We start from the raw sequence: 27,753 nt of genomic DNA, 5'->3' as shown, positions 1-27,753 counted from the left end.
TGGAGTTGTCTCTGAGAAGGGGAGTAAATATCTGAGTTGGATTATTTTTTTTTTTAATTATCTTGTTCCTTGATGTTGTTTCCTTTTAAAGAACCTCCTTTGAATTCCAACTGAGCATCTTTTTGTCCTGGTGGAGCTGTCAGGAAATGTGTCCCTGCCCTTGGTGGGAGTGGTGGAATGAGATGATCTTTAAGGTCCTTCCAAGCCAAACCACTCTGGGACTCTTGGAAATGAGAGGCCTCAGTGACCAGAGGGATCATCCAGTGACCAGAGGGATCATCCAGTGACCAGAGGGATCACCCAGTGCCAGAACCAGACATTTATGATGCCAGAGGTGGAGCTCCCACCAAAGTCAGCGTGGTGGGATCGAGCCCTCGGAGATTATTTAAAGGCAGGATTGCAGGAGAAGAAATGAGAGGCTCCAGCTGAAGTTCCAGGGAGGTGGATTGGGTTGGATTTGGAGGAGTGTCTCGAGTTAGAATGTCTCATTTCCCCCCCTCACATCTCTTTTCTCCTGGTAGTAAAAAACAAGGAACACAAACCCCGGGGTGTTGATGGACGGCCAAAGTCGTGGCCAAATCCCACTTTGTGCTCCCTGCCCAGTTCCAGCTGAAGCCCAGGGAGAAGCTGCTCCTGGAATTCTCCCCAGCAGTCAATCAGGGGCACATTTACAACAGCAGTGAGGGACAAACCACTCAGAGATCTGAGGATGCAAACAAGGCTCTTGTAGGGTCTGTTTGAAGCACGGAGTGATTCTGGTTTCATTAGAATGTGCTGCTTCTGAAGTGCAGCTTTTCTCCCCTGTTGGCTGTAAATATTCTGGGAAAACGGGTGTTTTCTAAAAAAAAAAGTTAGTGAACATTCTGAGTGTTTGTCTTAATGTGAGAGGAGTGATAGGAATAATGTGTTTATGCACCTAATCCATGGATAAATGTGGGTGGCAGTATATAGTATCTCTAGGTGTATGTATGCATATTTGCACAAATATATTTGCATCCAGGTCAAATAACAGCTGTTATTATTGAGTTCAGCTTTTATTATCAATTTGTTGGTAGATTCAGGCACTATTTAAAAAAAACCCAGCAAAAACAACAAACCAGGAGTCCACATCTGAGCTTTTTCCTAATCAGTTCCCTCATTTTGCTAATATTCTAACGACTGTCAATTTACTTCAGTGGTGCCATTTGCAGAATTTTCCAATTAGCAGGAAACCTGTTCCACCTTCTCCCATAATTACGGGGGACTCGCTTCAGATCAGCTGTGGCCAGACAGCATATGATGTACTTGCCAAAATCTGTGCACTGTGGGGTTTTTTTTGTGTGTGTGTGTGTGTGTGTGGAATTTTTTTTTAACCTTTGCATGAGCTGGCAGAGACTTTACATCTCTCTTGTAGGCAGGGAGCTCCCTCAGTAGTGGCATGTGTCAAAATATCCCAATAATTTCGGATAAACACACCACAGTGGAAACACAAATACGAGTCTCTCCCTGCTTTGATGGTGGGTGATGGATGTTCTGCCACGAATCTTCTGTGCACGGCTCTGAAAATCAGGGAAATATTCAGGAACTGCTCTGCTCCACTCAGGCTGGATGATTTTATTCAAGAAGCAGCTGTTTGGTCACTTTTTATCACCTTTATCCTTTGGTGCTGTGTCACACAGGGGCAATGTTGTTCTGACACTCTCTGATTTTTCACCAGCTGATCAAAAAGCAAATCAGCCCCTCCTTTTATTTTTTTTTTTTAGAGCTGCTTAAGCAGCTGATATTACAGCTCTAACAATGGAGCAGCAATAACTATTATTGCTACATGAAAGGAAAATATATTTAATAATAAGCTCATTGATTTTTAACAGCATCTCTGTGTTGCCTAATTGATGGGAAGTTGTATGTTTGTGTAGCCAACGGGGGTTATGAATTAAATATGGTCGTCATTCCTTGAGGGATGCATGTCAATGCAAGAAAGATGGAGGATCTACATTTCCCCCCAGCTAAACAATCCCCTTGCAAAAGACATAGGAAAGCCTGGCATGGGAGGAAGGGGGAAAAGGGAATAAAAAGCATCCATCACTGTTTATTAAGTGCTGCTACTTGAAGGTAAAAGGGGTATTGAACTGTTTTCAGATTGGAAGGAATGTAGCCAGACAAAACATTGATGGTGATATTAGGCTGGTGACAAATTTTATTCATTTGTCTACATTTGTTACAGTAGCAATTTGAGATGATTTATGCCTCTTCCTCCTCCAAGCCTCTGCATATGGACACACACCAAAATTCAGTGTCTGCGAGGGATAAAATGAACTCTTTTGGTAACAGCCACAAAAATATGGGGTAAAGGTGTCTGGAAATACTGGATCTTAAATTTAAGACCCTGAAGAGGCTGGTGATCAGCACTTGGAAAAAATTAGGCTCGTCTGAAGCTGTCTCAAAGTGAGGACCTGACACAGAATCACCGGGCACTGGTGCAAACCTTGCCCAGCCTGTGCTGAGCTCAGAGGGACATGAGAAATGCTGGGGATTCTGAGGGCTACAGCAGCTTATTTTTTGGAGATTTTAACCCCAACTTCCTTAGGTCTTGAGCTGGAACTGTAAATTAAAGGGAAGTTCTGATGACCAGTTGTAAGTGGAGGGTGGTTCAGTGCTTGTGGGAGCAACCACCTCTTTCTCACTCACATATGTGTAAAAACTTCTGTCACATGACCTAAAAGCCCCAAAATGCTCTCACATGCATCTGGTGGTGTTCCACAATCAGGACTGTTCTGCAGAATGACACATTTCACCCTTTACATGGCAATTCTTAGTCTCTGCTGAATGTGATGCTTGTTACTTGTCTCTTCTCAAGTTCCTTTCGCCCCAGTTTTGCCTCAGACTTCCCACACTGTGGGATCATTTGCTGCCTGCTGAGAAGTTCAGCTGGGCCAAAGAGGGCAAGGCTGGGTGGGTATTAGTGGGCAGCATCTCTTTGATCACAAGGATGCACTTGGGAGGATAAAAACAGGGCACACTTTAGGAACTGAAGGCAGCTGGACCATCCCAGTGGGGTTGAACTGTGCTGTGCTGACTTTCAGGGTGTTTGCAAACCCTTGGTCTCTGGCTTTGTCAAACAGATTCCTATTAAGAAGATCTCTGAGTCATAAATGTCATTCTGATTCCTTCTGGCTGCTGCTGTTTTATGGGCAGATGTGTTATTTCCCTGTGATTAATGGGGGGGAGGATTCAGCACAGAGCAAAGTTTGGGGTGATCATGCATTTGCAGGGCCTGTGCAGTGGAGCCTGCAGATACAACTTGAGCTTAATTGAGAATATTAAGTCTTAATCATCAAAGAATTCCTGCTAACTTTCAGTAAGGCTGCTTGACATGGAGCTGGAGTGGTGGGGTTTGTTCTCGTGAACAGCTACGACAAAAACAGTGTTAACAGCCACTGGGGATGCTCATGAAAGGGGCAGATTCACATCCAGGCTCCAACAGGCAGAGTTGGCAACATTTAGCCCAAAGTTTAGCCCAAGCAGGGAGTTCCCCACAGGATGCTGCAGGAAAATGAGAGTAACCCTCCCGCCCCAAAAAGGAACAAAGTGCTCTGGGCGGTTCTGAGAAAGAAAGAGGGTTTATTAAAGAGGAGAGTTGTGGGTTTGTGTCACATCTTAACAGTAAACTTCACTTCCCACTCCTGATTTCAGCTGCAAACTCGAACAAATGAGCTGTAAACGCTCCGAGATGGGAACAGTCATCGGTAAAACAAAACTTCTCTTGGATCTGAGCAGGTTTTGGAACGATTTCCCCTCGTTGTCAGATCCTTAGAGGCTCAGGAAAGGCACTGCTCTGCCTCCTGCTTTTTTATAACAGCTGGGACAGCGGGGCCCTGAGCCCTCTTTAAAGGTTTTGGATGGTCTCTTAGTAAAACCCTGAGCCCTCTTTAAAGCTTTTGGATGGTCTCAGTTAAAATGTGAGGAGGGAAGGATGTTCACGAGTCCCCGAGCGGAGCCGGCCGGGTTTGCCAGCCCAGCCTCCCGCAGTCAGGGGGAGCCAAATCAAACCTGGGCAGGGGACGGGGAGGAAAAGCCCTTCACAAAAACAATTTCACCGTTTGCAAAGTTCTGTCCTTTTCTACAAACACTGCCAAGAGCAACAGTGCCCGATTATTTTTGCTCAGGTGCTCAGGAATATGAGTTTACTCAACGAGGGAAGAAAACGAGCAGGTTTTTATTTTATTAGAAAGAAACCCTCTGCTGTGTGCAAAAGACACTTTTCCCCCCCTAATATTTTACTTGCTAATGGATAAGTACAAAGCAATTATGTAGGACAGATTAAATGGTTTCTAATGCCTCATTTCAAGAATTACAGTGAATGTTTTCCTGAGCTGTCCTCCAAATTGGGAGTCTAATTAAGCAACAAAAAATTATGTTGGCATTCACTGAGTTATTACAAAACTAGAATTTAGACTGAAACTGTTGACTAATTTTCTTTTTTTTTTTTTTTTTTTTGGAAGGTGGAGAGAGAAAGGAGTGATAGATGAGGGAAAGATCTAATATTAGAGGAACTGATTAATCCTCTAAAAATCTGTAAGTGTCCTGGCAGAGATCAGAGTTTCTGCCTTGACATCCTTTGGTTTGATGATTCCTTATGAGTGTGATTAGTAGATTTAAACCCCAAGAGCTTCAAAGCTGTGGCACATCCCAGTAGCACTTATATTAAGATGTGCAAGTCTTTCAGCTAATCTTCTAAAAAGAGATGTAAGGTTTTTATCCTGGGTCCCCAAGAAAACATATTCTGCTGGAATTAATGGTTGTGAACTGTGTGAAGCCACTTAACCTTAAGTTTCTGTATTAAACTTAATTTTTGGCTGCGAGATCTCACACATCAAATGTTACTGTAATTGTCCTGGTAAAACAATGATGCACAGTTTTATACATGGATCTTTGGAGAAGCAAATGCTGGTCGTGGGTGCAAACCCAGCTCAGGTGGATTTATTGGGGGCTATTTGACTTCATCTGAGCCGTAATTACACATTTATGCATGAAGGAACTTTGCAGGGTTGATTTGCCTGGTAGCAAAAAAATACCTTTGGAAATCTCCTGGTCCTTTATGGAGCACTTTCTCCTCTCCTGCTGGCTCCTTATAAAAGATGGATTTGGGGCCCAGTGGCCCATAACTCCTGTAAAATAGCTGTTCCATGGATATTTCAGCAGATATTTCTTAACAGCTCCAAAGAAGCCTTTCCAAGGGATTGCATCATGATGTGGACTCATTAAGATCTTTTGGATATTGGGGGAAAACAGTTGTGCTGTGGAGTGGGGAGGGAATTTCCAGCAGCTGATTTCAGTCTTTACCTGCTTCAGGTCATCCCAGCTCCCCAGTTCCTGGGTGGGTTTACAGAGCTGAGATGTGGCTGCAAGGATTTAAAGAATCAGGGGAAAAACCCACAAGAAATAGCAGAACTTTCAGTGATCACAAGGCTCAGTCACCGTGCTCAGTTACAGCAATGGGACTGAAAAAGTGACTTTTAAAAACCAACTTAACAAAGCTGCTTCAAACCTGAATAGAGTCTTACTTCCTCTTGAGCTGACTTGACTTCAGGGAGGTGAAGGTTGATTTTTGGGAGGTTCAAATGAAAACAAACCCGGAGTTTAACGATGCAGACAAAAATTAGGACAGCTCAAGAGTCCAGATGAAAATTCCCAGTGATTTGAGTAGAGCCCATGTACCCTCAGACTGGAAATTGCACTGGGAGCCTGGAAACCTTAAATCAAAACAACTTATCCTAAAGTTAAGCAACAACTGCAGCATTTTATTTGGGAGCTTCAGAAACCACCCTTGCTGTGAAATGAGCTTAGTGAGTGGGTCTACAAAGTGGAGAAATGGAAATAATTCCTTTTTTATTTTATTTTTTGTGTATGTGTGTGTGCAACTAAATCAAACCACGTGAAGAAAGAAAAGATTTTATAATGGCAGAGCTCACAATTGGCTTTTCCTTACAAGTTCTGGGCAGTTTGTGTCAAATCTTGCTCAGCAGCCTCTCCAACTGCTTTGATGGGTGATGTTTTCCAACAAGCTGCACTCCTTCCTTGCTCTAACCTGTCCTGGCACTGCAGGGACTGACTCCTGATCCAGTGTCTCATCAGACAAGTTCTCTGTAACGACAGCACGACTCCCATTAGCCTTCCTTGATGTCTATTTACCAGAGCAGCTCCTCAATTATTTAAAATGTAAACATCTGGATTAAATAAGTGAAGGAAAACGCTCAGCAAATGTTGCAGGCACTCACTCAGAAACTTTTCTCCAGGAATTATGGCTGCAGCAGAGCTTGAGAAGGGAGAAAAAAAAAAGAAATCAATTCAGAATTCCCTGCACACATCAGCACAAGGGACGTGGGCAGGAAGTCCTGAAGTTGGGAAGTGCCAAGAGACCCTTTTTCAGGAGAGGGCACGTTGTGATGATGCATCTGGAGTGGTACCTTGTTGTTTAAAGCATCAAAACTCAAGCATTTTGCAGTCAATAAGCCAACTGTGAGTCTGTGCTCTGGGTGGATGTGTGTGTGTATAAAACATGGATGTGAGCATGAAAATATGTTGGACATCTCCAAGAGTGAAGTGCTTTGGATTTTCTCCCTGAAAAGTCTTTCAGAGTCAGTTAAATGTGGGTTTGGGTCCAGCTTTATCACTGCCAGAACTCTCGACAGAGTCTCATCTCTGGCTTTTGCAAGAACTCCTTCAGCGTTGACTTCAGTCTGTCCCTCTGATCTCCACAAATTGGGGAAGAATATTAGAGTTTGAAGAGAATGAGGAATGTGGCTGGGAACATCTGGAGCCCTCACACGAGCTCGTTAGTCTGGCCCTAAAGCAGAGCACTGCAGAAGTTTTACCTAAATGAGGTTAAACCCAAGCCCAAACATGGGAATGACCCCCTGGGCTGGGCAGGGGGAGCTGTTGGTTCCACAGGGAATTTGTTCATCCCTGCCCTGAGTTGTGTGGTCAGAACCTGGGTGGGGGGTAGAAAGTTTGGTCAGTGCACTGGTCCCAGACTTGTCACAGTTTTCAGCCTGCTGGGATTCCCCTCAAGGACATGTAGAACCATGGAATGTCCTGAGCTGGAAGGGACCCCCAAGGATCATCCATCCAGCTCCTGACCCTGCACAGACACCCCAACAATCCCACCCTGTCCCTCAGAGCATTGTCCAAACACTCTTTGAGCTCTGGCAGCCTTGGGGTTGTGACCAAATCCTGGGGAGCCTGGACAGTGCCAACCACCCTCTGGGGGAAGAACCTTTCCCTGGGATCCAACCTGACCCTGCCCTGACCCAGCTCCTGCTGTTCCAGGGTCCTGTCCCTGCTCACAGAGCTGGTGCTGCCCCAAGGGAGGAGCTGCAGACCCCAGTGAGTCTCCCCTCAGTCTCCTCTTCTCCAGCTGAACAAGCCAAGTGCCCTCAGCATCTTCTTGTAGGGCCCCTCCAGGCCCTTCCCCATCTTTGTGTCCCTCCTTTGGCCATCTTGCAGTCCAAAGCCAGGGCTGGATCTGCCTTGGGAAGAGACCCAGCAATGGGATGTTTTGCATTTGGTGCCCTTTCACCGGGTGGAAGGCCAGGAGATGCAATTCAAGCATCTCCTGCTGTGAGGAGAGGCTGAGGGAGCTGGGGATGCTCAGCCTGGAGAAGAGGAGGCTCAGGGGAGACCTCCTCACTCTCTGCAACTCCCTGACAGGAGGGGGGAGCCAGGGGGGGTTGGTCTCTTTTCCCAGGCAACCATCAGCAAGACAAGAGGGCTGGGTCTGCAGCTGGGCCAGGGGAGGGTTAGGTTGGAGATTAGGAAGAATTTCTTTGCAGAGAGGGTGCTCAGCCATTGGAATGGGCTGCCCAGGGAAGGGGTGGATTCTCCATCCCTGGAGGTTTTTAAGGTGAGACTGGATGTGGCATCAGTGCCATGGGCTGGGAACCACAGCGGGGTTGGATCAAGGGTTGGACTGGATGATCTCAGAGGTCCCTTCCAGCCCAGCTGATTCTGGGATTCTGGGATTCTGTGATTCTATGAATTCCCGAGTGTTACCTGGGGATCTCTCCCAGAAGCCCTGGAAATCAAAGCTCTGACCTACCCCCCAAACCACTGATCTCTGTGCTGGAAGAGCAGCTCCCTCCCCAGATTTTGGGTGTCTCGGAGGAGGACACCACCAAACCCAGCTCTGAGCTCATGAACATCCCCCCAGCCCAGGTGAGCAGCAGGTTTTGAGCTGCCTGAAGCTCTGTGGGAACAGGTATTATTATATATACACACCAAAATGAAACCAATCTCATGCTTCAGGGTGTAAATTGATCCCTGGAAAGGTCAGGAAGCAATTTTCCCCTCCTGTTAACATCACTGCACAGCCAACTTGGGGTGCGAGGCACAGGGATGGAGGGAAGAGAAGCAATTTCTCCCGTAGCACAAAGTATTTGCCAGAGGCAAAATAACTCATCCAGCCCAGAGTTTACAGCAAAGTGATCACCCAAGTGTTTGAATTTTACCTCATGTTCTTTCTGGGTGCCCAGTCTAAGAGGCTTTAAAGGATTGTGGCTTTGGTGATAAAAAAAAAGTGAATATTTGGGTGCTTTTGAGCTGAGACTTGGCCAAGTTACACCAAGTTTCTTGAATGAAACCTCTTCTGAGATGTCCTGGTCATGCCCACAATCCTCTGCCCCTTCCCTACAGCCCCATCTTAAGGTCCTGGAAAAAAATATATATATAAAAAAATATCAGCTGTGAGGTGTTTCTTCACTGATGTCTCACCCCCTGCAAATTAACACAGTTCATACCCCAAAATACTGATGCTTTTTTGGCCTCTGGCACGTTTGTGCTACACCAAAGGGGACTGAAAAGGTTAATTAAATTTGGGGGCCAGCACAGAGGGATGAATGAAACGTTTGCTGTGAAATATTTGCTTGAAATTTATTAATTTATTTAGTGCACATCAGGAATTTTCATGTTCCTTGTAAATAAAGGATGGTGCATATCTGTCTAAAATATGGATTTTTGAGGATTTATGGGAAAAGGTGGGAAAAGGTGGCTTTCAGAGCTCAAAATTTTTCCTCTTTAAGGCAAAATTACCAGAAATCTGAGAGACATTTGGGTTTGGCCATATGCTGGGGCTGCAAAGTGTCTTCTTCTGACAAAACTAGAATAGCTTTAAAGAATTCCAGGGACTTGCACTGTGGCTCTGGAGATATGGATTCTATTTCTGCCTCAGCCATGTGACCTAAATATCTTTGGGCCAATTCATCCATGGTTTGAAAAAAAAAAGAAAAAAAAAAGTGCAGGCAGAAACGTGGAGGGAAAAAATAGAGACTTAATCCTGATTTTTATTTATTTATTTTTTTAACTCATTACATCTTTTCTGTTTGCTGAGCTGGGCTGGAGTAACTAAGAGAAAGAGATGGAGGAGGCAGAAAGATGTTTTTTCCTGTTCATTTTATTCCTCTCCAACTTGCCTTGTCACCTCGTGATGTGTTCAGTGGTTATCAGAAAAAGAACCATATATATTTATATATATAAAATATGTCTCTAAATATATAACTAAGAATTGTTAGAGCTATTCCATGTCCAGAGTCCTTTATATACATATATTTATGTATATATTATATGTCTATAAATTTTTATATATATATAATATGTCTCTAAATACATAACTCAGAATTGTTAGAGCTATTCCATGTCCAGAGTCCTTTGGTTCCATGGTCTCAGGAGGTTGCTGTGCTCTGGGAATGCACAGGATTCCAAGTGTGCAATTCTTCTATGTCTTTCATCTCAAGGTGATGTTTTTAGTTTAAAGAGAGATTTTTGTAAACATGTGCCATTCACAAGCACATTTCCATTTTGAGAAGGTCTATGACCAGCTAAAGCATAACAGGATAATTTCCAGTCTTCCTTGGGCCAAAGAGTTGTTGGGTTTGATTTTTATTTAAAGAAAGGAGTCATTTCCCATTGACCATCCAGCAGGAAACACTAGAAAGAGGCTTGGTTGGCACCCAGGGCCAAAAAGTTGTCCTGTTTAAGCTTTTACCTTTTCTATTTGTGCAGAACCTGAGTCAATTTAAATGATATATTTACCTGAAGAAGGGCCCTTGTCTAAATTAATAAAAAATCAACAGAGACTTCAGGCAGAAGTGTCTGATAAGGATGTTATGTGCAGGTTTTTGTGGTAGACAAGCCACACCTGAAGGCTTGAAGTGGTTCAGCAACCTCCTGGCACAGGAGTTGATTCTTTTCTTGCCTCCTTTGTTCGGGTTGGATCAGGTCTTGTTGCAGGTTTTGCTTACTCACACTTGGAGCAAACAGCCCATGAGGCTGGGGGTGCTGAATTCGAGAAAGAGTGAGGTGGAGACAACAAAAGGATGTAGCAAGAGAGCTGAAATGATCCATCCCAAAGTCCAGAGGTGAACAGAGCAAACGAGGTTCCAGGCGCCGCCCGAGAGTGTTTGCAAAGACAACCCTCGTGTTACTGTTGGCCTTCTGGTTTGCAAAATCAGAGAATCACAGAATCAGCTGGGTTGGAAGGGACCTCTGAGATCATCCAGTCCAACCCTTGATCCAACCCCGCCGTGGTTCCCAGCCCATGGCACTGATGCCACATCCAGTCTCACCTTAAAAACCTCCAGGGATGGAGAATCCACCCCTTCCCTGGGCAGCCCATTCCAATGGCTGAGCACCCTCTCTGGAAATATCCTGTGATGTTTGGGCTGCTCCTTCCCTCTTTCTCTGCAGGATTATCTCAGGGATAGATGTCTCAGATCTTAGGATTTGGCTGCTTTATGCACAAGGCTTCTTTGTGCACCAGGCAGGGGCTCCCCAGTCCAACGTTCCAAGCCCGTGTTGGCACGTGCTGTCCTCTTCAACATGAAAGCAAGACCCTTCATTTTAATCATTAGAGAGTGAATCCTGTGCTAATAGCACTTAATTGTTGCACTAGAACCGTCTCAGTGAGCTTTGGCAGCCGAAATGAAAACAATTCCAAATCCCATCAAAGGAGTTTCTCCACACACAGCGTGGCCAGGGGTGACACCAGAACATCTCCTGCTGCCACACACGGCCCTGCAAGCCTGCTCTGCCTCAGCCTGTGATCTTGGAAGGTCCAAAAGGAATAAAGCAAACACGGGAAATCTTGCTCCATGCCCCTGGAAAGGCAGCACTGACAGTGCCTGTGCCTGGAGCACACACCTAGATTAATCCTGACTTCCTCGGAGCTCGCCCGCTAGTTTAAATTTGTATGCGACATCAAACATACCTTTTCACATATGTTCTTTCCAGATTTTTTTTAACAGTTACTTAGCAGTTTATAGAAGGAAGTGAATGATCTCATCAAGCTGCTTAGAAATTAAAAAAAAATCTGTGCTTATTAATTATGCAGGATTAGTCTAATTATAATTCAGCAAATTAATTAGCGACAGAAGGTGTTCTGAAACATTGGAGTACATTTGCATGTTAAATGGAGAGGCTAGTCTGTAATATATGTAAATTTATGCATGGCTTCATAGTTTAATTTAAAAATTTGCAGCTGCATATGGTATGGGAGCAGGTGAAAAGTCAGTTTTAGTTTAATGATGCTAACAAACATTGGATGCTGTCCTGTCTCAGGGAAGGAATGCACCCTATCTGCCAATCCATAAATCTGTCAGAGGAATATAATGTTACACCAGTGCTCCCATTCAAGGTCATCTGCGACTAGACCCACAAGTACAATAGGTGCAGATCTAACGACTGAACAGACCTCGGAGCAGGGAGGAGGCAAAACGCGCCCGGCCCGAGTGGCCGGGATGTAAATTCGCCTCTTTAGCAAATGAATGAGCGCGTTTATTCTCCGCAGAAGCGGTTCAGGGACAGGCAGAGCTCTCTCCTGCAGGAGCAGAGCTTTCAGCTGAGCGATATCCACTCTGGCAGGTGTAAAAGAGGTGCCTAACCTTGGATCCTCCTCCCGCCTTCCCACCGGCGCAACTTCGCGATCTCCTGGAAGTTATTAGCGGGTTGTGCATCAGCTGCGGGGTCGGGAGCGTTCCTGGGCTGGCCGCTGCCATCTGGCAGCCACAGTAAAAACCAGCAGAGCCAGCCCAGGAATCGGTGCTCACTGCTCAGCCTTGCGTGGCTCCAGGCACCGAGGGGCTGAGAGAGGATGGAGGAGTCCAAAGAGAAAGGAATCGTAGGTTGTTCTGGGCATGCAAAAAAAAAAGAGTGGGGATCAGTCTGTGCTTATTTAACAACTACCCAAGCCTTTCTGAGATCTGCAGCGTTTGCAAAGTAGGTCTGGAGGTAAATTTGCCTCTGTGTGGAGCTCTGAGGGTGAAGGGAACACGACCTGCTTTAGAGATGAGAACTGTGCACAAGGTGGAAAATGTACAGAATATCAGAATTTATTTATATCAGAATAGAAATATCAAGAATGACTGGATTTCCCCAGGGCTGCAGGGCATCCTCAGGCCTGTGTTGGTGTGACACAGCCCAACAGAGAACCCCGTGGGTGCTCCTGAGGCTGGCAGGGGTGTGAGGAAGGAGAATTTGGCCATGGTGAGGCAAGGAGCTTTATGAAATTCTGGTCACTGCTAAAAAGCACCAGCAAAATCCCAACCATGGCCTGGCAGGGACGGGGAGGGGGCTGTTGGCTGGAAGAGCAGCTCCATCTGTGCCACTGGATTTCTCCGTGCCTCGACTTCCCCGTCCCTGAGCTGCACAAAAGCCTTTCTCCTTTCTTCCCTCCTGCCCTTTGTGTGTCTTTTCTCCAGGAACAATTTCAGGACGTGGCTGTGCAGTGCTGGGCACAGTTGGAGCCCACAGATCCTGGAATGACCCGGGGAATATTATGGGAGCTGCCCTTTCAACAGCCCAATCCTCTCCTCCATTCCCTCCCTGCCCACTGACTTTTCATTATGCTCTGGCATCTGGGCCCGTGCCAAAAGGCAGGAATAATAGGGATCTTACAGGGTAAATAAAATTTCCAGCCATTGTCTTGCAAGTTACTGGAAAGTTTTGGGGTGGGAGGAAGGAGGAAAACCCAAAGGATCAGGGAAACCTCTCGGATTGCAGAGAGTCCTCCAAAGACTTTTTTTGGAGAACAATTGCAATTACAACCACGCCGTTAGTGTTGTGTTTCATTTTCAATTCGAACCCATAGAGTTCAATTATTATTTTCATTAGTGGTGTCGGGTTTTCATCAGAGTGCACAAACAAGGAGGTTTTCCTTGGAGATTTTTTTTTTTTCCCTCTCCCTCCCTCTACCAAATGTGGCCAAATAACTGCATCCAGCACCCAGAAACGACTCTCTGCCTCCCCCAGCCCTTGTTTCTTCAAAATGGGATCACTTTGCAAGACAGAAGAAGCGTTTATTTACCCAAGGAGTGTGAGCTGCAGTTGTGGGGGGGTGTGCCCGAGGGGAACACGACCTGCTTTAGAGATGAGAACTGTGCACAAGGCGGAAAATGTACAGAAAATCAGAATTTATTTAGAACAGAACATAAACATCAAGTTCCCTGGCGTGTTTGGAGGTTGGGTGACACGTTGCAGGTTTGCATTCAGGTGCTATTAGTTTAAAAATTAAGCTTTTTTTTTTTAAATAAAAGAAAAAGGCACTAGATAGAGGGCAGAGAGAAATATGATGTTCCAGACTGTGGAGAAAGGGGATATTTGAGGTGGAATTGCTCTGTGGTTGAGGCACAAGGCTGGAGTTGGGCATGAATGGAGCCCAGGCATTGCTGTGGACTCCTGGTGCAATGTTCTTTCTTGATCCATCTGAAATACAGGAAACTTCCTGTAATACATCTGAAATACATCTGAAATACATCTGAAGTACAGAAAACTTCCATCCTGTGTCTTCTTTAATACATTATATGGACTGCTACTTACCTGAGTGTGATTAGGAACCTCTTGCTGTGGCAAACAAACCACAACTAGGAGCAGTTTTAAGATGGGTTCTGCCACCCTGTATATTCTTAAGGTTGATTTTTAAGCTAGTCTAGTCTCTTGGGCTCCCTTAGCTGATTCCCCAACCCTTTTTTTTGTCCCATTTTCACCTCTATCTCCTGTGTCAGCTGGTCTGAGCTCAGTCTTGCAAGGGGCCAGAGGAAATCACACACTACTGATTGTCTTCTGCCTTCCCATGGTGTTGTTTGGGTGGCATTTCAGAGATCAGGTACAGAAAAAATAATGTTCCCACATGGAAACTGAGAGTTTAAACTGAAAATCTAAACTGGAGTGAGTGACTGCAAGCAGAAATGTGGAGCTGGAGAACAGTCTAAGCAGCTGAAGAAGTTACTTTGAATTAAGACAAAAGGATTGAGAAGTGTTTCTGGTTTGTCCCATCAGGAAATGAGGAGGTTGCTGGGGGAAAGAATAACAGGCATAAGGTTATTCTGCCCTTTTTTTGGGGTGTAACTGGAGTCTTTCTATTAAAAAAAAACAAGTGACAAACGAACACTCAAATCTTCTGGTCTAGGCTTGGGATCTCATCTCATCTCACTCCTGCTCCCTCCTCCTCCTCCACCAGTGAATCTCTGACAAACTCAGAAAAGTCTCTTGACCTACATCTGTTGGTTTTCACGTTTGTTAAACTGGGTTCACACTTTATGCACAGGAGTTTTGTGAAGATTAATTAGCTGCTGTTTGTGGAGTATCATATAAATACTCTGGCTTATTGTAATAACCTCCCTCATTTCTCACACAGTATAAGGTGTATGTTCATTTAAAGTGCCTCTGTGCAATCCCTGATCCCACACTGACTATAACTGCTGGAAAAAGAGTGGGAAATTTTCTCATCAGCTCCCTAATAACACACACTGACATAATAGACCGAAATTACTCCAGAGATAAATATTCAGATTATAAAGAAGTCTTCTACTGTGATAGTCATTAAAATCAGGATGATGGTATCAAATAAATGCAATTAATTGATTTGGAACAGCGACCTTCAAATCTGACCTAGTCCCTTTGAAAGGAAGAAATCTGAAGTAAAGCTTCAAAACACTTTGTCATGTTGGGGCACTGGGTAGAGTTACTTGTCACACTTATCTCAGAGTTTGCACTGCCAAGACACACATGGGTGAGCTGAGGGGAGGATGGGACACCCTGATCCAGAGTTTCCCTGATCTGATGGAGTTAGAGTCAGGCCCTCACTGGAATAATAACAGTTTTGCAGTTCATAGTATATTTAAACTTGATATTTTTTAACTGGGGCACAGATACTCATAATAACAACTTCTGTTTCTTTCTTTGCTCCCTTTGTGACTTTTTCGAGCTATTTAAGCAGAATGGCACCATGTCTTTATGTTTTCATTAGATTTTGGCATCACAGGGTTTGCTGATAAACATAATCACAATTATTTAGATGAGAGGCACGTTCTCCTGCCAAACAACAACTGGGGCCACAAAACCAAATTCCACAGCAGCCCAAACAAGCCAGAATTATCTCAGTGTTTGCTTTACAAGGGGTGTTTTGGAAGTGCATCCAGAGGCTGTTCACAAGATACAACCAGTGTTGTACCTCTTGATTTTAAGAAGGCACAGAGGGTGGATGGGAAGATTAGGGAAGATGCAGAACCAGGAGTCAGGAGGGATGGGATGGGATGGGATGGGATGGGATGGGATGGGATGGGATGGGATGGGATGGGATGGGATGGGGAGCAGTTCCCTCCCAGTTTCCAGGCCCTGGGATCTTGGCCTGTGCACTGGTGGGTGGCAGCACCTTTGCAGAGGGGTTTTCTGAGGCAGAATTCCTGGAAGTTTGAGTCCCCCAGACTGGCACTGTGAGAACACAGAGCACATTCCCTGTTCCTGAGGGCCCCTGTGGTGACACTCGCCCGTCCCAGCTCTTGGGGCAGGGTGTTAAAACATTATTAATGTTTTTTTTTTTTTTAAATTTCACCTTCTGTTGCATGTGGGGCTGCTGTTTAAGTCACCAGGAAGCTTTTTCTGACTCCAGTGGGATTTGCTTCAGGTCAGTTTGATTCTTCTCAGTCACCTGAGATGGATAAACACCCTCAGAGGTGTGGGACAGACGTTGTAGTTGCCTCAGGTAGGGGCAGAACCTGAAAATCTGGGCACACACAGGGACTGGGGGGCAACAGCTGCTTGATTGATGCAAAACTTGACTTAGACTGCATCCCCCTTTCTCCCTGTCCGTGAACAGCTCTGCTATGGATGGAACCAGCATTCCCAACCTGCTTCCCCCCCAGGTCAGACAGGATTGCTCATGGCACTGCTGAAAACCAGCTGAGGTGACACAGCTGCCTTTGTCCTGCAGTGAAAAAGGGGCACTTCAATGATTCATCAGCTCGGGGGTGACTCCCAGCAGGAGGAGCAGCAACTTTTAAAACAGCTCCCTCTGAACCCTAACAGAGGGAGACAGATTTAAGGTGGCATTTTGGAGGTGCAAAGGCATCAATCTGTGCCCAGGGAGGTCAACTGTGTGAGAGACAACAGGAAAAGAAAAAGTCCATAGTTATATCTTCATTAATTTTATGTTTCTGCATTAAGTCAAGCAGGTTTTCTATGGCAATGCCAGAGTTTTTAGGGGTAGTTGTTCAGAAGGGTTTGTTTTCCCCCAGCACCCTGAAATGCTGATCTGTGAGAGGAAGAACCACACTCCCTCTGCTTGGCTGGAGTCAGAGTTACCTGCTAAACTCAGACCTAAAGCTGGCCTTAGCAAGACCAAAAGCTGGCTAAGAAATGACAGTGAGATAATTTTTTATAATTCCTTTTTTTCCCCAAATAATTTTTTTGAGAGAGATATATATATATATATATAGGTTAAAGACAAAAACTGGCTAAAGGTTCTAATTTAAAAAAATTAATAAAGCCTTTCTGCAATTCTCCTGTTACCCCTAAATCAGCTTCATTTAGTGCTAAACCTCCCCTCCTCTTTGCTCCCCCCAAGTCATTTTTATTCTAATGCTGCAATAAATATTAATGCTTTTCCCAGATGCAACCACTTAAAAAATATATATATGTATATATATATATATATCAACCTACCAAATTCTTCATGCAGATGCCCAGTTGCAGCTACAATGTGACTGGAGGAACCCTGAGAGGAGAAAAAGAGAGATGTGGTTGAACTGGAGAAAAGATAAAAATTCTTGTGCGTGCATCTAAATGAAATTCAACCTAAATTTGGGGGTGGTGGGAGGGAAAACCACCACAGTGCAGCATATTCAGCGAGCTCTGAAGAAACTACAAATGTCTTGGCAATAAATCTGAATTCTGCCACGATGTTTAAGTGCTAAAGTCAAAGGCAGCACTTTCAGGGGGGAGATGAGGCGATTTTGGGGGGTCCTAAAGGGGCAAAATTTTCAGCTGTTGAGCTGCTCAGCAATTCCAAAAAGTTATCCCAGGTGGGATAAACCACAACAGATCCCCAGATTGCTGCTGGATAAATCTCCTGGTTGAGGAGCCCAGAGCTCTGTGGGTTTGGATGTGTCTGGGGCAGAGCAGTCAGTGATGCAGCAGCACAGGGAGAGTTTTCTTTTCTGTGTGTTTTTAATGGACAACACACCCCCTTGGTCTGAATCAGCCCAGATTTAATTCAAAATCCACCTTTAATTTTCACACACGTTGGTAGTTTATGCTTGATGAGGATCTAAACCTTAATTTTCTGGAGGCATTTAGCAGAAAAATATCATTTTAGTTCACTGTGCTGCAGAGTTTGCTCATGGATGCTGTTAAATGTACATTTAGAATTTTGCTTCTCTGTACCTGCCTTTGAGGGGTTACATTTAGATTTTTTTCCCCCTGTACCTGCATTTTAGGGGTTACATTTAGAGCTTTTCCCCTCTGTATTTGCCCTTTAGGGGTTTGTGTCACACACAGCCCTGCAGGATCTTTGCTCTTCCCAAACTCGGCCGTGAGTTCTCTCCCAGACACTTTTCTTTGCTCGTTTTCCTCGTTATCTGATCGTTATTCTCCTCTCAAGGAACGGGATGCAAAGCACTCACAAAAAAAAAAAAAAGAATTAAAAAAGGAAAGGGGCCGTTTTCCTGATTAATTTGTTTTATTTTTTTTCCCCTGGAAGCAACAACTTGTGGATTTTTGTTTGCAGTTTTCCTGCAGGATAATCAGCTCGTTGATTTTCATGTCAAAGTTACCTCGTTGTCTTAGTTTGGTTCCACTTTGCAGTTTTCCCTTCCACAGGAACGTCTCAGGGACCCCTTTATCTACCTGCAAATAATTTTTTGGACCTCTGTGAGAAGAGGGAGAGATAAAAAAGGAGTGTTTGTGAGCAAGATTTCTGCCTCAAACCCTCCCGTGAATGTCGGAGGATTTTTCCTTGGGAAAACATTCTCCTGGATAAAATCTCCCTCCAAGAAAAGAGGTCCCAAATCATTCAAATAAAAAGGGGTCACAGGTTTCAGCACGAGGAGTCAGTAGGACTTATTTGAGGGGATGTATTCACTTAGTGCTGCTCCCGAGGAAGGAAGTTCTGGAGGGTTTTTAGGTCGGAATCCAGGGAGGTGCCCGGGATCTGTGGGCAGGATTGACCCCCTGGGAGCTGAGCACTGACACCTCTTTCCTGCTCAACCTGCTCAGGTGAAGGGAGATCCCAGCAGGACCCCCTGGAAAAACCCCAGGAGCTCTTTAAATGGGGAGTGAGAAGGAAAAACAGAGAAAACAAGAGCCTGCAAAATGCACTCGCAGAGAAAAGAAACACTCTTTCAACATCTCGTACGTTTAAGGGGGGGGAAAAAAGGGGAGATTTTAATTTAAAAATTAAAATCCCCACTCGCTCTCGGGGTGGATTTTGGGGCAGTTGTTTTATAGGAGGTTTCCTGGGTGTTTTTTGCAGGTTTAGTGTTGGTGGGGTTTCCAAAGGGTTTTGTTTGTTCCAGCAACACCCAAACGGGTCCAACCCTCGGCCCTTTCTCTGCATTTTGGGGCAGAAGGAGCAGGAACACCCCGGGCCAAGGGGGGCCCTAAACCAGGCAGAGCCTTTTTTCTGCCTCATTGTCTCGTGGCAGGACTGCTTTGGGGGGGGTTGTTGGTAAACCCAGGAAATATCCATCTTTCTCCTTTAAAGTTCTAATTCAAGGCATGAATGTGTGAGTTCTGAAGGGACTTAGGGACTGCGGTAAAAAATCGTTGTCATAGTAACAGGAAGGGAAATAGGCCTGGCTCACCTGGGACTTTAACTTACTGCAAAAGCTGATTTTTTTTTTTTTTTTAAGGAAAGCACTCGGCAAGAGAAATAAATAAATAACTTGTTCTTTGTATTCCAAATCAATTCTTCGACTATTTATTTTTTTCTTATATCCGAGGTTGTTTTGGTTTTTTTTCCCTTCTAAAGCCATCTTTGATTTATTTTTGTAATTGAGGTTGTTGTGGTTCAATGTATTTTGTCCTATAAATAGAAAGGAAAAGAATCAGAGGGAATATTTTCATTTGTGACAGAGGATGCCGAAAAATTTCTTGCTTGTGTCTGAATCTTGAAGACAGGCTCGTTTTGCTTTCAATCCAAAAAATGTGGATTTTTGTGTAGTTTCTTTCTTTATGAAGTTCACAAATTTAATCAGATTAATCAAATAAAGGGAAGAGTCCTCTCCTCCCTGGATTTGACATGAAATTCAGTGGAAAAGCTCACAGAAAAATCGCTGCTTAATATTTCCAAACTCTCAAACCTCTTATGTACGGTGTTGGGTAAGTCACCCAAGAGTGCTGAAGGTTCAGCTTGATGAGCTGAACTCTCCAGAGTATTAAAACACATTAAAAAAAAAAAAAAAAGAGGGTGTGACAGGGCAAAACTAATTGGCAGCAGAAGTTTGTCCAGTGTTAATGGGTTTCTCTGCTCGGACAGCGTGAGCTGTCATGTAGCACTTGGGCTTGTGTTTTCCTTGTCCTCCCTCTAAATCTTGGGGAGATTATAATCTGGATATTTTACTGCTTCTCTGCTTCAGCCACTGGAATCTTCACCACAAAAAAATATCAGCTGAGGGAACCTCCTCAGATTCCTCTCTTGGTTCTGGTTTGAAACCCCCCGAAGTGGTTTCGGGGCTTATCTGCTGCAGGGTTGCCCTGTTGGGTTTTGTCATTCCCACAATACCATTATCCTTCTGTATTGTTTCATGGAAAATCCCTCCAGACAGCAAAAGAAAGACCTTGTATGCGAGGGAGAGATAAAGGAAGGGACTAAAACTGTGTGGTCAAACCCAGAGTGGGTTTCAGGCACCTTGGTTGCACTTTACCTGATTTTTATTTTTTTTTTAAACTTCTCTCTGTTAAGATTTGGCTTTATTTGTTTGGTTTCTCTTTTGACATCCTATAAGATCCCCCATCATGTAAATCCCTGCATAAATCCCTGGCATGTGTACTTTAACACAGGATACAACAGCACCTTTTCCTGTGGGTAACAGAAGTGATGTGGTTCTTTGTCTTTCCAGATTCTTCTTAAAATTTTTTCTCAAGTGCAATCAGAACTGCTTGAAAACAGCAGGAAACCCAAGAGACATGAGACGGTTCCAGGTAAGTCTTATAAGGCTCAGCATTAACCTGTCTGCTCCTTTTCCTCTCTTCCTTTCCCCCCTCCTCTGCTCATAATAAATTTGATGACAGCCCAGGAGAACCCAGAGCAGGCAGTGCTCAAGTTTTTCTCCATTTGTTGTGTTTAAACCTTTCCACCCCCACTTTTTTTTTTTATTTTTTATTTATTTTTTTTTATTCCCCCCTCTTTTTCCCCTCCGAATCCCCCAGGGGGAGCGATGTGCTGTACCAACCAGCAGTGGATATTTGATTTGACACCCTCGGGCAAAGCTCTCTCGCATCCAGCTGCCCACAGCAGGGATCGTGTTTGTGATACTTAGAAGCCTCAGAATTTTTCAAAGTAACTCTCTACGTGCTACTCCTCGTTTCCCTCCTCTCCTTACCTCTTTCCACCCTTTTTTTTTTTTTTTTTTTCCAGCCTGTTAACACTCTCATACCCTCCTTTTTGGCTTCTTTAAAATAAAAAAACCAACCAACCAAACACCCAAGGAACCAAAATAGCGATGGTCACTTTAAGATCTCACACAGCCAAGCAACCAGCCCCGCGGGACGATGACCCAGCTGCTTTGCAGTGAAATCTGCCACTGGTTTCATCATCCCCGTGGCTGATGGATTGTGAATTCCAGCTCATAAAAACGCAGGAGGAGGTGAAGTGTGGCCGTGGCGGGGAGGGAGAGGCACAGGCGGGCTCCCGGCCCTCTCGGCTTTCATAAATAAAGTCTTTCACCTGTAGCTTAGCCCTGATGAAAATGGAAAGGGAAGGGGGCAGCCTTTTCCTCCCTGGATGTGCTGGCAGGTGGGAAGGGACGTGGCTGAGGAAAGTGGTGCTGGAATGAACTGTGAGAGAGGAGAGCGAGGGACCACAGGGATGCAAATCCAGAGCTTGGACCGTGCCCCAAATTTACTGTGTGACCTTTACTGAGCCATTTCCCCTTTCATTTCGTATATATTATACAAATATATATACATTTAGTATGTATATTTAGTATATATTATACAATTAGTATATATATTTAGTATATATTATACAAATATATATACATTTAGTATGCATATTTAGTATATATTATACAATTAGTATATGTATTTAGTATATATACTAAATATATATATTTATTATATATATTATATATTATACAAATATATATACATTTAGTATGCATATTTAGTATATATTATACAATTAGTGTATATATTAAGTATATATTATACAAATATAATATTCATTGCTCACCTTGGTGAAACTTTGTGGTCAAATCCAGGAGAACATTTGAAAATCCACGTGTCCTTTGTCATCCAGAGCCTTCAAGCCACTGATGGAAAGCAGGACTATCCTTGTCCTCATCATTATTGTGTCTTCCCTGGGTCACATCCCTGCTACAAATTGGGTTTTATCTCACTGAGGGATGGGTGGTTTTCTTGTAGACCCACAAGGCTTGACAAGGGAAGGTGACATCTGTAGGTCTGGCAATTCATGTTTCATTGCTTCATGTTTCTTGTTCACTTGCATCAGCTTCCTCATTTATTAAATGAAGTTAAAGCTCCACAGGAGTTGACAGAGTTGCTTAAAACTTTCCACCAAAACATGTTTTCACAGACAAGTGATTTTTATATTTTATTTTTAACTTTTGCCGGTGATGAAAAATTCGCAGGAGGTAAATTTTTATTGAAGAAAAAAGGTTCAAATTTAAGAGGAATCCTGCAAAACAAAAGCTCAAAAAAATTAAAGAAATGTAGGCAAAAAAAATAAATAAAAAAGAGTTATTATTTTTTTTTTATTTGGAGCAGGAAGGAATTTAAAGAAAAAATCCTGACCAACTTAATTTTTTTCACTTGTAGTTTAAAGGGGCTGCAGTGACTTCTTCATTCTGTGTTTTTTAGAGACGATAAGACAGGAGGAAAAAAAAGAGGTGCTCATTGTTAGGAAATTTAGACTGATTTTTTTATTTCAAGTGGCAGTTCCCAGAAAGAAAAAAAACACCAATTAGTTTTCATCTGCCAAGAACGAAAAAAAAAAACAACTAAAAATCTGGAGAGCAAAGGAAAACCCATTTTACAGCATGTAAACAGATCTTGTTGGCTGTTGGAGCTGATTGTGGAATGGAATGAAACCTAAATACAGGCTCTTTTTTGGGGGGTTTTGTTGTGAGTTTGTAAAAAAATCGTGCTCCTGATCAGCACCTGGGGACTGGAGGCACTGCCACGTTACACAGAATGTAGGTTGTCACAGCCAAAATAGGAATTCTGGGTCCAAACACACCTGGCCACTGGAGCAGTTCAGCTCTGATTTCAAGCTCGTGCTGGCTCTTCCCAAAAACCCCTCCAGTTAAATCCCAGATTTCCATCAGGTGCTGAACTGCGGGACTTTGGATCTGATTTTTCGGGGCAGGAATCTGAAACACCAGCCCCGTTCTCTGGGTCACCTCTGGGCCTCCACACCCAAATGCAGATGGAGCAGAGCCCCAGCAGCCTCAGATTTCCAGGGAAACACGATGGGAGCTGAACTGAGCCCTGCAGCCCCACCTGGATGGGGCTGGAATTCCGTGGAATTCCTCCATTCCTCGGCACATCCGCCTGGCATCTCCTGGCTTTTGATCTCTGGACCACAATCAGCACTTTAGGAGAGGAAAAGGAGCTGGGACAGACTCTTCCTCTGGCTTTTCTGCCTTGGCACAAGCCAAGGTGGGAAAAGCTGAGCCAAGTGAACCCCCGTGGTTCCGTTTTTCAGGGATAACTTCAGCTCCTCCCACACTCCCAGTCTCCAGGAGTTCATCCCCTCGGAGTTCCAGTGTGAGAATTCCAGCTCAGACCCCCGAATTAACCCAGATCAGGCAAAAACACCGAGTTTAATTTACTTTCTGTCAAACCCAAAAATGTCGATGGGACTTTTTTGGGATGGTAAAAATGAACCCTCTGAGCCAAAGTGCAAAATTCCTGAGGTTTTCATTCCTCGTTCAGGCCCGTCCAAAGCTGGACACGGGGCTCCACGAGCTTTGTTCTGGGCTGCAGAGGTCAGTGAGGATAAAAAAAGACACAAAAAAGCGGCTTGATTGCTAAAATTTGACACTTTGGGAGTAGCAGAGCTCCCTGTTCCAAGGGAAATCAGCCGTGATGAACAGGAAAGACAATAAGCAAAGACAGCTTGTTTTCTGTCTGCCTCCTTGTTTCTAAGGATAGAAGGATGACTTCCCTGGATACAACCAAAGTTAAGAGTGTTCTTGAATTCTCCAGTGTCTTCTGCACCCTTCTCTTTTTTCTTTCTTTTTAATTGATTTTTTTTTTAATTTGTTGCGTTTTAAGATTTTAAATTTTGGCAAATTTTTTTTGTGCCTGCTTCTCGTGGCCTGTCATCAACCCCCAAAGTCAGAAGTGGGGAAAAAAAAAATAAAATATTCTTTTAAAGGATTAGGGGTCTGGTTGCACACCAATTTTCATTTTAATTGTCAAGATTTACATCAGGCAAAGTCTTTAATGTGCAGAATTGTTTATTAGGTTTGAAAGGACAGTTGTTCCCTGACCAGCACAGGAACACGTGAGAGAGAAAAACCAAGGTGAAAAAGCACAGGGCAGTAGGTGCTTGATTTGTGTGATGATTTCATCCTTAGGTTTCAGTCTTGGGCCATATCTGAAACCTCCACTGATTTTTTTTGGTAATAAATTAGTTGTACAGCTGTTATCATTAAGGTCCCCCTTTTCCAGGCTTTTCCATGCACTTCCCTTGCCTTCTGCAAACAGATTTTTGCAGTGATGCTCAGCTGGGGATGTTTTAATTCCTACCTGTGTTCTTCTGCAGAACCAAATATTTTCATTTTCAGTGGAGTAGAGCTCGTCAGACCTCCAGGAGACACCAAGATATTACTATTTTAAATGATAATTAAACAAAACAGAAGAGATAATCCTCACTTCAAAGTTCTCATTTGAATTACTACTCAAACCTGGAGCTGACAAGGTCTCACCAAAACCCTTTTATTTTTTTTTTTTTGCTCTTTGGAGCTCGAATGAAAGCCCAAAACTCAGGCTTTGTTGTCGAGACCCAAATATGAATAAGAGACATGGAAATAAGTGCTGTACAGTGCATCCTATTGAGTTCTTCCAGCATGGAAGAATGGTTACTCATGGCTGGAAAAGTGTCAAGTTAATGCTTCTGATTAGAGATGGGTGTGAAGCTGCACAGTTTGGGCTTGGTTTGGCTCATCCCTAATTTTCCAAGGCCCTGGGATCCGGTCTCTGAGCCCGGCCCAAGCCTCCCTTGTAGATACATGACAAGATCTCCAGATTTTATGGCACAGTTGCAATACATTCAGATGGATTAAATGTTAGATTTCACTTCTGTCACAGTCATTTCAAAAAAAAAAAAAGAAGAAAAAAGGGGAGTGGGGAGAAAAAAGGGAGGAAAGGTTACATTAACACTGCATTGCAAATTTAATCCAGCTCCAGATGCCTGAAGAGATGGGGGGTTTTTTTTAGTATAATTCTTTTAGTTTGGAGAGCAACACCAGCTGCTTTGTGATCAGGTTAACTCCTCGAAATTTGCTTTGATATTAAGTAGAGCTTTAAAGATACCATGAAAATCTCTTACCTTTCTTTTTGTGTGTTGTTTTTTTTTTTTTAACCAAATACAAATATTTTTCTGCTGTTGAAAAACACGTTTTACCTCAGAAGTGAAGGAATGTGTGGTCATTATTTTAGTGGGTTTTTTCCTCCTGTAGCAACATAATTTTATTGTGAATCACTTGCTGCTTCAATGCCAGTGGGTAAAGAAGGGAAAGGGAATCTTTCTAGAACTATTTCCAGGGTTATTTTCATGGCATGGCTGCCCAAACCCCACAGAGATCGAGTAATATGAACATATTGTGAATTCAGCTGGAGCAAATATTATTATTTATCAATTAGAATATTTTCAAGTGAAACCTTTTAGTGGAAAAAGGGGACAAAAGGCATCCTAAAATCACCTTTTCAAACACAGTGCTGACTGTTTGAGTTCAGCTACTCTGCAAATCTGAGTTTACACAGGGAAATTTAGTCTGTGCTGTATTCTCAGGGAAGGAGTCTCCTAGGAGTGGAATTTAAAAAAAAGAAATATTAAAATTGATGATGAGGATTTCTCCTGGAGAACTTGATTGGAGCCCAATGACACTTAATGGTAACGACCAGCATGTGATGGGGGCCAATAATTCTGGGGGATTAAGATGAGGCACTTCAGCTAAAATGCTTCAGCTGAGACCTGGTGATCCCACCCCTGCTGAGTGGGAATTCTGCTTCCTCCAGTAACCCTGGGATTAAAGAGCTCCTGGCAGAACATTGGTGCTAACACTGGTCAGCTCTGAACCAACACGCTTTTGTAGGAACAAAAAGAGAAAGGTCAGTAATTGCCCTCTGTTTTCAGCAGAAAACATGACATGGGATGTTTCCTGGCAGGTACAGCCCCCCCTCTGGATGCTCCAGGGGGGAAGAGAAAGGAAAAATAACAAGGTGTGTCCCTGGGGAGGTTTCCTTCCTGACCTCCGAGCGCTCGGCTCAGTTCATCATCGGGCACGTGAGCAAAGCTGGCTGGGGCTGGGAATTCACCCAGCTCTGCTCTGCCACAAAGCACCGAGGGCTCTGTGTCAGCCAGGGGGATGGAAGATGATTAAGAGGGGTGGGGTGAGACCGGGGAGGAAGGAATGTGGGCTGGGAGAACCGAAAAGGGGCAGCGGGAATAAAACAGAACCGGCCCGAATCAAAATCCCTCTCGGACTGATGGGGAAAGAATGTGCCAGAGACCCAGATCTGGGCATGGATAGGGATCACTGAGCTGTTAGAGGTGAATATTGCATGGACTGAACATTGTGGGAGACTAATTTCCCAGGTATAGATCCCAAAATACATGCAGCTGGTATCAGCAGGGCCTGGGCTGGGGGGCAAATTTCTTCATCAGGTGGTGACTGACCCAACAGAAGGTGCTGTTATTTTAGATTCTGTATGAGGAAGGGAAGGACTGACTCAACTGTGAGAGAAAAAGCACTCAAGGAGCTAAATTTGCTCAGATCTGCAGCCCAAATAGCCACTGGGACAGTGAGTTCCCAGAGCTGTGCCTCATCCATTAAAAACAAACCAGAGAGGAGATCCACTGTGTCCCATCCTGCCAGGAGAGAGGAGGGTGCATCTGTACCATCTGTACCATCTGTACCCCACTGATTCCCTGTTGGATCCAATATCCTGGTGTAACCACAGTACAAGAGAATAAAAGTGCCATTGGAGCAGCTGCAGGAATGGTCCTTGAGGTGAGAGGGGCTGGACAAGAGCTGGGCTCCAGTACTTCAGTGACATGCACTGAGAAGGGCTGGAGCTGCTGTCTGAAAAGATCCTCAGGTAGGTCAGGATGGGAAAGAGGAATTTTGAAGCTGCTGTTAAATATAAAGTGACCAGGAAGGAATTTAGGCTGTAAACCAGAAATGCCCCAACCCCCAGGACGAGGAGGCTTTAAAACAAGAGGAGGGTCAGAGGTAAAAGCTCCAAATGGTGGAGAATGACTTTCTAAAAGCAGCTCCATGGTTTGGGTGTCTGGGACAGCAGGAGACAAGGTGGCAGTGACCCAGGATCTGTCTCCTAACCCTGTGTCCCAGGAACCTTTGGAGCCCCCAGCCTGCAATGAAGGCCACGTGCACACTTTGTCCTGTTGGCAGCAGGCTCAGGGGGCTCAGGGGGGATTTCCCAAAGAATTCAATGGAAGTTTGGAGCAGAGAGAGGCTCTGCTGGCATTTTCCACGTTGTTTATCTTACTCCTAATCCAACTATGAAGCAAACACATCATATCCAGGCTCTACTCCTGAATTACTCCCTCAACCAAAAAGCCTGTTGACACCAATGGCAGCCCTGTCCAAGTGCAGGCAGCAGGATGAGGCCTGACATCTTTCCTTCCACTCAGCTGGAAAATAATAATAATAATGATGATCATTTTTTTAATCCTCATAGTAGTTTTTTTGGGGGGTGTTTTTGTTTTGTTTTGTTTTGTTTTTTGAAGTTAAAATAACGTGGTGCTGCAACTGGAGAGTTACAAGGGAAAGTGCATCAGGAATGTAATATTGTTTCCAGATGTACAATGTCATAAAGAATTTTTTCCACACTTGGAATGGTAACAGGAATTTTTTGAGAGAGATCATTTACACAGTGATGAGATATGTTACATGTAAGTCAATGCCTGTATGCCTGGAATGTTTGCACCATATGTCTAAATAGGTGTCTGTGACTGATACAGCTTTAAAACACACGGGGAGTTGTATTTATTTGCATATCTGGGATGGGAAGAGG

At 44.1% G+C, this 27,753-nt stretch overlaps 1 protein-coding gene across 2 annotated transcripts in view; it reads left to right on the top strand.

The window, feature by feature from the left end:
- EBF2 (EBF transcription factor 2) overlaps positions 1–27,753 on the top strand; it is a 140,706-nt gene that overhangs the window by 78,026 nt on the left and 34,927 nt on the right. For both annotated transcript variants that reach the window (XM_064638186.1, XM_064638185.1), the window contains exon 7: positions 20,364–20,445. In XM_064638186.1, the coding sequence (XP_064494256.1) occupies positions 20,364–20,445 (82 nt within the window). The remainder of the gene's footprint in view (positions 1–20,363; positions 20,446–27,753) is intronic.

Source organism: Pseudopipra pipra, chromosome 28 (genome assembly GCF_036250125.1).
Source record: "Pseudopipra pipra isolate bDixPip1 chromosome 28, bDixPip1.hap1, whole genome shotgun sequence".
In the NCBI taxonomy this organism is placed as follows: Eukaryota; Metazoa; Chordata; class Aves; order Passeriformes; family Pipridae; genus Pseudopipra; species Pseudopipra pipra.
The sequence above is the reverse complement of the archived record's forward strand: the minus strand, read 5'-3'. Positions and strand labels throughout refer to the sequence as shown.